Raw genomic sequence first — 10,848 nt, forward strand, 5'->3', positions numbered from 1 at the left:
TTTTTTTTTTTTTTTTTTTTTTAGTTTTTGAGACAGGGTGTATGTATCTCAGGCTGGCTTTGAGCTCTCTCTGTGCCCGCAGTGGCCTCACACACTTGGCACTCTTCTTACCTCAGCCTCCTGCATGCCACCATGCCTAGCTTCTTCCTGGCTTCATAAACATTAATATTCTGCTCTAAATCTTGTTTTGCTATTTTTCCCTTACTCAAAATCTCTCTCTCTTTTTTTCATGAGACTCCTATACTTGCCATTTTATATTCTAAACCTTTATTGTGTTTTCCCATTTTCTCTTAGAAAATCTTTCCATCTCTTTTGATGTCTCATTTTATAATGAAAAATAATCTTTGAACCTGATTTCTTTTCTAGTATTTTAATTGCAATTTTGCTAATTCTGAGGAACTAAGTGTCACTATATAATTGGTAAACATAATTTTTTGTTTTCTGTATTTTTAGTCTATTGAAGACAATGAAGTATATTTGCCTAATGATGAAATTTGGACCTATGATATTGATAGTGGGTTGTGGTAAGTAATTTTAAGTTGCAGAATATCCAATCTTAATGTCTTATAAATGTTTTCTTAGGCAGCATGGAGTTTGAAATCCTGCCGAGAACATTTATGAAATTTCCCTCTCCTTTTCTTTGAATGTTTTATTCTATGTCTTTTTTCCTTCCTTCTCCACTCTGAATTTTTCAGTTTTCTGATTTTATTGAGACAGGGTCTCTGTGTAGCCCAGGCTTGCCTTGAACTCCTGGCAGTCCTCCTGCCTCAGCTTCCCAAATGCTAGAATTAATTACAGATGTACACCCCCACCCCCAGCTCCCATTCTTTTGTCCTTTACTAATCCTGTCAGGATCAGCGTTTTGAAGACTTTATTTTTTCCTACTGATTCCCAATTCTGATGACCATATGTGAAAATTATTATTGTTTCCCTTAGCAAGTTGAAGTCTTTGCTCGGGATCCTCTTACAGTTTTTATAGTGTTGGCTGTCATGATGTCTGAGTTGTAACTGGCAGTGGCAGTTGAGAATGAAGGGATGCATGTGGTTCTTCTGCAGGCGGATGCACCTGATGGAAGGAGATCTCCCCACCTCCATGTCGGGAAGCTGCGGAGCCTGCATTCACGGGAAGCTGTATGTGTTTGGAGGCTATGATGACAAAGGATACAGCAACCGAGTAATGCTTTCTTTTATTTCAGGAGTGCAGCAAAATGTAGTATTAATGTATCACTTCAACTTTGAAGTTTATGAATAGTTTTTAAAGAAAATACGTGTAGGAAATTCTGTTTACAATTAGGTTTTAAAGATAGACAGAAAAGGAAAGAAAAAACAACATGGGGAAAGAGCATTATTGGACAAGCCCACTCAGTATGTCTTCAGTAGCATTTTTGCTTCTAAAACAGTTTTTTCATTAATTCTGTAAGTTTAAATTTCTAGTAGGTAAAAATTTTACCTATTAAAAATAAAAAAGTGATCATTAATTTTTGGATTACAAATTGCCCTGATGTAAATTTAATTTTGAAATGCGCTGCCTGCTAATAATATTCTCATCTTTTAAAAGCTTTATTTCGTTAATTTACGAACAAGAGATGGAACCTATGTTTGGGAAAAAATCACCAACTTTGAAGGCCAACCACCCACCCCTCGTGATAAGCTTTCCTGCTGGGTGTATAAAGACAGGTATGCAGCAACCACACTGTAACTGCATTTAAGTAAGATACAGCTTTTCACCAAAATAGAAGAAACATGAAAGTATGAATTTTTTTCCAAGATATCATTAAGTTTTTTTTTGTACTTGGCTTTTAAGATGAGCAATATCCCCAGCCTTTTTTTAAAATTTTGAGACAGGGTCTCACTAAATCACGAAGTTGTTCATGTTAGACTTGAACTTGTGATCATTCTGTCCCAGCCTTCCAAAATGCTGGGATTGCTGTACTGTGTCACAGGGCCCAACTACAGATGGTAGTTTTTGTTTTTTTGTTTTGTTTTGGTTTTTCTGCTGCAGCATCTCACTATGTAGTTGAGACTGACTTGGAACTCACTATGTAGCCCAGGCTGGTCTCGAACTCACAATGGTCCTCCTGCCCCAGCCTCTTAAGTGCTGTGATTTTAGGTGTGCATCACCACGTCCAGCTTACAGATGTATTTTTATGTCAAAGATAACAGCTGTTCTAAAGCTGGATAAGCATCATGTCATAAAAGTGAACATGGTAGAAGCAATTATTTGGAATTTTTTCACATATTTTATTATTTGACTTAATTTTTGACTTGTTAATACATTCATTCTACAGTTCTACAATTGAAGTCATATTAAAGGTATACAGTGACAGTTTATTACTCATTTTTAGGATTGATTTCTGACTCTATATGTGTACCAAAAAACGTTTTATTTCGTAATTTTGGGGGGGGGTTGATTTTTTTTTTTTTTTTGAGACAGGGTCTCACTATGTAGTTGATACTGACCTAGAACTCACTATGTAGCCCAGGCTGGTCTCGAACTCACAGTGATCCTCCTGCCCCAGCCTCCTGAGTGCTGGGATTACAGGCATGCACCACCGTGCCCAGCAAAACTGTTTTTATTGATATTTTCGTATTGTTATGGTGGTGCTTCCCATACTTGTCTGTCATTGGAATCATCTGGAGATCGTTTTTATTCCTCCTTTAGCTGTGTTCTTCTAAAATTTCCGTAGCCACGGTGATAGTCCAGACCAGTTAAAAACTAAGTCTGTAGGAGTAGGGGGTTTTGAAAATCCTCAAGTGACTCCAAGGTGCAGACAAGTTTGGGAGCTACTGGCATTAGTATTGCTTTTTGCAGAGAGAAGCAACTACCCTAATCCTTCACTCTCCTCCTCAAACAGTTATCAGTGATCTCTGTATACCACTCTGCACCCACTGCTTATTTAGTGAGAAAGCTTGTTATTGTTTTTTTTTAAACAACTGCATGGTATTCCCTGGTGTGGGTTCAGGTACTTATCCAAGCAGATTGCCCAAGGCGAGTTTTCAATACTGGCTTTACAGCAGACAGGCAAGAGTTCCAGGAGGTCCCATGACTCTGTGGTCACTGCAGCAGATCTGCATGGCCCAGGCATGTGGGCATGTGCCAGCCAACTGGGTTGTATCTCACTGTATCTCGCTGTACCAGAGGGAGGTGTCCCCAGGAGGCAGTGGATAGGGCAGCTATCTGTATCTTCTGTGCTGGGGACTGGGAGGGGCTGCAGACCTGGAGTCAGTGCCAAGGGAACAGCCCTCTTCTCTTAGAAGAAAGTCCTGCTTCCATTCAAGATGAGCATTGAGGCAACATAAAATTTTAAGAAGAGTAATTATCAGTATACTTCTTGTTTTGTTTGTTTGTTTGTTTTTCTTTTTCTTTTTCTTTTGGTCACATCAGCTTGGAAGAAGCATTCTAGAGGTTGGGTTTGAGTAGAGGTAGGATTGATTTCTGACTCTTGAGTTTTGCCTAGGCCTGCATAAAAAGAGTGTCTCTATAGACATCTGTGGTGCTGACATCGATTTCTGTAAGCCCCTAGTGTTTCCTGCTTTTGTTTTCCCAGGACTCATGCTGCCCTTCAAAGTATTTTTGACCCTCCAGAGTTTTCCTTAATGTTAAAAGTTGTGATGAAAATATATGAAACATAGGGCTGGGGATTTAGCTCTGCCTCACAAGCACAAGGACCTGAGTTTGAGCCTTGGTACCAAAAAAAAAAAAAGTATATAATATATATATCATAAACTGCCATTTAACCATATTCAAATGTGTAATTCAGCAGTATTAAGTCATAATGTCATGCAATCATTACTATTATAGAGTTCTAAAACTTTTTCATTACTCCAAACTTAAACTCTCTAGTACCTATTAAGCAGTATCTTCCTGTTTTCCTTCATCCAACCCTTGGTAGCCTTCAATCTCCTGTGCACTTGTCTCATACAGAAATTTCATATACATAGAATCATATAGTATTTATTCCTTTATATCTGGTTTATTGCACTGAACGTAATGTTTTCAGAGCTTGCCGTGTTATAGTTTCAGAATGTCTTTCCTTTTCATGGTTGAATAAAATTCCATCACACACACATACACATACACACACTATATTTTTTTCCATTTATCAGTAGGTTATTTTCACCTTTGGCTATTGTGAATAATGCTTCATTGAGCACTAACATAACAAGTACAGTTTTATTCCCTGTTTTCAGTGATTTTGGTTATATACTAAGTAGAATTCTGGGCCATAAGGCAATTATGTATGTAAGGTTCTGTTGCTGTTGTTTGGCAATACTAGGGATTGAACCCATGCTAGACAAGAACTCTTAACATTGATCACCTCCCCTTTTATATATTAAATTAATTCAGGGCTTAACTGAGTTGCCCAGGTTCACCTCAAACTTGTAGTCCTCTTGCCTCATCTTCCCCATTAGCTGGGATTACAAGCATCTGTCACTGTGCTCAATTCTGTTTAAGGTTTTGAGGACCTATCAAACTTTTCCATGGTGACTATACATTTTACCTTATGAATGGCAATATGCTAAAGTCACAGTGTCTCCACATCCTCACCAGTGCTGGCTGCTTTCTAGTTTGTTTTCGTTTTCAATAATAGCCACTCTAGTGGGCACAAACTGGTACCTGACCATCTTTTCATGTACTTATTGGCCATTTAAAAAATATTCTTTGGAGAAATCTCTATTCCTTTGTCCATTTTAAAAATTGGATTTTAAAAAATTTGTTTGAGACAGGGTCTCACTATGTAGTTGAGACCTGGAACTCCCTATGTAGCCCAGCTGATCTTGAACTCACAGTGATCCTCCTATTTCCGCCTCCTGAGTGCTGGGATTAACAGTTGTGTGCCACTATGCCTGGCTTGGATTGTTCTTTGTTGTTTAGTTGCAAGCATTCTTTTTTGTGGGGGTGAGTACCAGGGATTCAACTCAGGACCTTGCGCTTGCGAGGCAGGTGGTGGAACCACTGAGCTAAATCCCTGGCCCTGCAAGCATTCTTTATATATGCTGGATATTAATCCCTTCTCAGATACATTTAGTTTTCCTATGTTGCAATGTATTTGTCTGGTCTTAGAATTGGAGCAGTATTGGCCTTATAAAATGAATTAGAAAATATTCCCTTATCTTCAGTTTTTAAAATGGTTTGAAAAGGATTAGTGTTAATCCTTTTTATATTTGATAGTTGTGGGACATGATGGCATACATCTGTAATCCCAGCACTTGGGAGGCTGAGGCAGAAGGATCACTGAGAGTTCCAGGCCAGCCTGGAACATAGTGAGACATTGTGAGGGGTCACTACCCTGTGAGGGTAGTGAGACCCTACATAGTGAGACCCTGTCTCAGAACGCCCCCGCCAAATACATGAATGAATGAATGAATGAGTGAATGTTTGGTAGACTTCACCAGTGAAGCCACCTCGCCTTGGGATTTTACTTTTGGGAAAGATTTTGATTATTGATTCAATCTCAACATGTTATGTTTACTTGATTTTTTGTTTCTTTAGGCTTTTTTAAAAATAGGATCTCATTATGTACCCCAGACTGTCCTCCAACTTGAGATTCTCCTGCCTCGCCTCCTGAGTGTTAGGATTACTGATATGTATCACCAACCCCCGCTGTAGAATGAATCTTGTTAGGATTTTTTTATTGTTGTCATCATTGTTTTCTTTTTGAGACAAGGTCTCACTATGTAGTTCAGGCTACCCATGAAGTCATTGTGTAGCACAGGCTGGCCTCAAACTCTTAGAAATCCTCCTACTTCAGCCTCCCAGGTACTGACTGGGATTACAGATGTATGCCACCATGCCGGCTTTCCAAGGAATTTTTAAAACTCCACCTAGATCATCCAATTGTTGACATACTGTTTTTCATAGTATCATTTTCTATTTTTTTTTTCCTGTAATGTCAGCAGTCATAATCACTTTTTTTGGGTAATGCTGGGGATGGAATCTAGAGCCTTGTGCATGTTACGCAAACTCTACCCCTGAGCTACATCCACAGTCCTTTACATTTTTTCCTAGTCAGTCTGAGTATTTATCAATTTTGCTAATCTTTTCATACAACCAACTTTTACTGTTGTTGTTTTTCTTGATTGTTTTTCTTTTCACTGTTTATCTCCCCTTCAGTCTTTATCACTTCCTTCCTTCTGCTCTCTGTGAGTTTAATTTGCTCTTTTCTTTCTAGTTCCTTAGTGGGTACTTTTTTGTTAATGATTTTTAAATTTTTATTTAATTTTATTTTTAATCTCAAATTCTTTTATTTGTACTTTTTAGGTATACAACACATTTACATTCACATTTACATGATGTATCTTGGTTCTTATTTTTCCCCCATTCCCCTGCCCTTCTTTTAACCCCTCCACTCCTCTCCATTGACAGTCTTTGTTTTCATTTTTTTCTTTTCTCATATTTTTTTCTTTTCCCTTCTTTCCTTTCCCCTACCCCTCCCACTTCCCCTACGCCTTTGGACCTTTTCTTCCTGTTTCACACTATCAATTATTCATTTTAATCCTTATTACACTTTCACTTTCTCATACCAGAGAAACTATTCAGTATTTACACGTGTATCCTATTTAGTTCACTTAAAAGTATGCCCTCAATGTGCATCAATTTAGCTATAAATGTCTAATTTTTCATTCTTTATGGCTGAGTAGTACTCCATTTTATAAAAATACCACATCTTCTTTAGCCAGTCTCCAGCTGATGGGCCCCTTGGGCTGTTTCCAAGCTTTAGCTATTACAAACTGGGCTGCTATAAACATGGGTGCACATATGTCGCTGTGATTTTTTTTAAATGTAAGTATTTACAGCTGTAAATTTCTCTCTGAGGTTTGCCTTTACTATGTCCCTTTAGTTTTGTTCTATATGTTCATTTCAAGGTAGTTTCTAATTTCTCTTGTGATTTCTTCTTTGACTAATTAGGTTCTTCTTTGACTAACTAGGATCTTTATTTGTTTTGTTATTCCTGGCAAGGTCCCTCCACTCAAGTCACTAGGCAAATGAGGATATAAATTCACTCATTCCTAATTGGTTGATTTTAAACTTGACTGCAAATTGCAGCTATTGATAGGTCCAGGTGGCAAAATGGGACTTTTGGCAGTTGAACAGGAACATGCCTGGGCAGGGGCCTCAAAATTCAGTTTGTGGTTCCTCTGGGAAACCAGAGTGTATACCCGCCCCCCAGTCAGCAGTTGGCTACCAGATTCTCTTTTTCCATTAGCCACCTGGGGCCTTATTTTGGAAACTCAGCTTTTCTTAAAATCTAGTTATTTCAAAAGACCTTTTCTGATAATTCTAGAATTTGGGCCATTTCTGAGTCTGTACATGTTAATTCTTTCCTCTCTTGATTATAAACCACCTTTTTTAAAAAATCTTTTTGACTTTTTCACGTGTCTTGTAGTTTTTCATTATATGCCAGATAGTCTGTATAAAAGGACAATAAAGGCTGGAGTTAATTATATTTATCTCTGGCAAGTGATATATTATTCTTTTTTTTTCAGGCTTCTGGAAAGGGAGATGAATCAGGTTTATCTGTAGTTGGTCTTTGCATGGGCTTGGTGGCACCTGTAGTTTCATTCTCTTTTACCATGGGCTTCAAATATTTTGAGGCAGGACTTTCACTAGGACCCTGCATTTGAGCACTGAAGATTTTCAGCTGTGTTTCATAGCTGATGAACTTCTCAGAACTGTGAGAGATCTGTTTTAGAGCCACTCAGGAGGACTTTGGGCCACCCGGAAATTCTCTTTGCTCTTCATTGTGTGCTTTCTGTGCCTTGTGAGATCTCTTTCAGTCTTGCGTCTCTTCCCCTGGTCTTTGGTATAAAGGCTTGGCATGCCTCTCAGGTGTTTCTTCAGCTCTCCTGTCCTGATCTCAAACTTTAGTATTTTTAACCCTCACATTGCTTTAATGAAGTTTGTCCAGCTATCTTATCTGTCTTCTGCATCAAGCTTTTTTTTTTCCCTGTGGTGGTGGGACTGGGAAATCAGATCCAGGATGTCACACATGCTAAGCAAGTGCTCTACCACTGAGCTACACCTTCAACTCCTATTTCCATATTTTGATGACTAATCCTGAGCTCTCCCTAAAGACCATGCAGAAGAGTTAAGAGTGGATTCAAATGCCTGCTGTGGCTAGTTTTCTTTTTTTCTTTTTCTTTGTTTTTTTGTACTGGAGATTGAATTCAGGTCCTTGCACTTGGAAGGCAGGTGCTGGAACCACTGAGTTAAATCCCTGGCTGTGGCCAGGTTTCTTAAGTTTTAACTTCCTATGCCATCCTACATGCAGCTGTTAAAACTTTGAATGATTTCTTTTTGCAAAGGCTGTATGTATTGCCTCTGTCTTCTTTCTGCTGTTATCTCAGCCATATATTCTTTTCTCTTATAGAGATCTCCTCACTTTCTAAATTGCTTTATTTAGGTATTTGTGCCCTCTGCTATTTGATTTTTATTTGGAACCATGATCTTTGTAGTTTACTTGGCTCTTTTGGGGTGTTAGAGTGAAAGAAAACATGTGTCTCAATTTTGTAGACAAGGTAGAAGTAGAACTATTAAAGTTTTCTGTATTTGTTTTCCAGGTTAATATATTTTGGTGGTTATGGATGTAGGAGACAAAATGAACTTCAAGACTGTTTTGATGTTCATGATGCATCTTGGGTAAGAAAGTAACCACTGTTTACATTTTATTTTAGCACAGATGTTAAGTTTTAGAAATAACCTAATCTTTTTAATTTCAAGAGTTACTAGTTTTCTGTAATTGACATTATGGAAAAATGTGTTTTCATTCTTTTAGATTTGGATCAATTGGAGGAGGGCCTCTCATTTAATAACATATCTGCTTCTGTTAGAGAAAGGCTTTAGTACAACTTGGGGGAAATTTGTTTTTATTTAATCACAGTAGCTATTGCTGACATACACTTTCTTTTGGATGCGTCTGTCAGAATTATTCATAGCTCAGACTTACTTCTACATAAGAATAAATGAGTTGGTAGTGATACTGCTTTTCCTAGTTCTTACTAGTTAATGAGAATAGGTCCTTATTATCAAAGTGAAATACCTTGAGTGATAACTGTTAAAACATTGATCTCAGTCTAGGCTGTGTTCCAAGGACCAAGATAAATCTAATTTGCAAAGAAACACTAGCACAAAAAACTACCATATGGCAAGCATAATGCTAGGTAAATTACATTTGTGTAACCAAAATAATTTTGTTATTATTGAATTATATCATGAAACCAGAAAAATAAGTTTGAAAATACATACTCAGTGCTGGCATTATTTTGCCAATTTGCTATACTTATTTATTTATGCAAGTCAAGTGCATAAATTGCTACACTCTTCAGGATCCACAATCATACTTATGCCTTTAACATATTAATCCTACTGTTGTAAATGTATGCTACAGAAATCTCTGAAAGAAAGCAAAAGTCGATGTACACAAAGATGTTCACTACAATGTTATTTGTGATACTAAAACTCTCGAAGCCTCCAAAATGACCAAACAAAGGAACTGATAGGTAAATGAAGGCACATCACCTGAATGGATACCATGGGCTCATTAAAATGATCCATCGAGCCTGTGTGAAAAGATGGACAAGCACATCAGAATACATGAAAACAGACTCAGTGGCAGATACATTATTTTTGCAACTATGGATCCACATGGATAATGGCAGGAAACAAAACCAAACAGTTGTCTTGTGATGAGGTACCACAAGAGATCTTGTTCTCCTTACATCTTGGAATGTTCTTACCATGGTGATAAATGGATGCCAGAAGAAAACAGGAAACAGAATTTCACATGGGTGAGAAGATCATCAAGTGGATAAAGGGCGGGTCTCATCAAGGGATGCAGACAATCTCAGCAAACAGCTCAGTCTTGGTCACCCAGCCTTACCAGAACTCTGGTCTCTCAACCCTCTCAGTCCGTGACAGTCCCATCTGTCTTTATTCTTACCCTCTGCATGTTCTCAAAGCTATCAACAGAGTGAAGCCTTTGAGCAGAGTGGGCTTCTCTACCTGGTGACTAAGTCATCTTTAACACACATCTTGAATACCACCTTACAGTATTGTTTCTCAACCTTGGCGCTGTTATATGTGGGACTAAATCATCTTCTCCTATAAGAAGCTGTCTTGTGTGTGGCAGGCTGTTTAGCAGCTCCCTTTGCCCCTCTTCTAGTTGTAACAACCAAAACATCTCCAGATATTTCCAAGTGTCATTTAAGTGCAAAATTACTAACCTCCACCTTCCCACCCAACCTGGCAGAAGGATTTTCTATTCTACCTCTTCATTTTTGTGGTGTCTTTATGCTCTGTAACCCTTATCATTCCATCCTGTGATTAATTCTCTCTTTCTCTCCCCCAAGGCAGATCTTAGTTTCCCAAAAGAGAGATTATATTACATCCCCATTACAGCATTACATCCCCAGTGAGAAGCACAGTGTGTAGCACAGAGCAAGGGATTAAAATATCCTGTGGTGGTTAGCAATGATTTATAGATCCCAGGAACTTTCACAGATAAATAGGCATGACCTCAGCCTCTGGTTGTAACACTTAGTTCTTTCCTAAATGGAGTAGGAACAAGAAATGGACAATGTTTTATTTATTGGAGGGGAGGAAAAGTAAACTTTATTCTCTTTGCAAACAAAGATTTTTTTTAAAAGTTTAGACTTGTGTTGGGGATTACTTTAAATAAATTTCTAGTTTAAGATCTTCTTAAACTGTAAAAAAAATGATCTTATTACTAAGTGCATAGTAACTTTGTATATGGGTGTTTTTTAAATTCTCCATGTTTCTTGGGCTGGGGACGTAGCTCAGTGGTGCTGCACCTACCTGGCAAGCACAAGGTCCGAGTTCAATCTGCG

General features: G+C 38.1%; 1 protein-coding gene across 2 annotated transcripts in view; it reads left to right on the forward strand.

Annotated features, from left to right (window-relative positions):
* The window catches only part of Klhdc1 (kelch domain containing 1), a 92,156-nt gene that overhangs the window by 57,191 nt on the left and 24,117 nt on the right, over positions 1–10,848 (forward strand). For both annotated transcript variants that reach the window (XM_010632601.3, XM_033765164.1), the window contains 4 exons: positions 454–524; positions 1,057–1,174; positions 1,559–1,677; positions 8,563–8,641. In XM_010632601.3, the coding sequence (XP_010630903.1) occupies positions 454–524; positions 1,057–1,174; positions 1,559–1,677; positions 8,563–8,641 (387 nt within the window). The remainder of the gene's footprint in view (positions 1–453; positions 525–1,056; positions 1,175–1,558; positions 1,678–8,562; positions 8,642–10,848) is intronic.

This window comes from Fukomys damarensis, unplaced genomic scaffold, assembly GCF_012274545.1.
Source record: "Fukomys damarensis isolate Sample0158 unplaced genomic scaffold, DMR_v1.0_HiC HiC_scaffold_17, whole genome shotgun sequence".
NCBI lineage: Eukaryota > Metazoa > Chordata > Mammalia > Rodentia > Bathyergidae > Fukomys > Fukomys damarensis.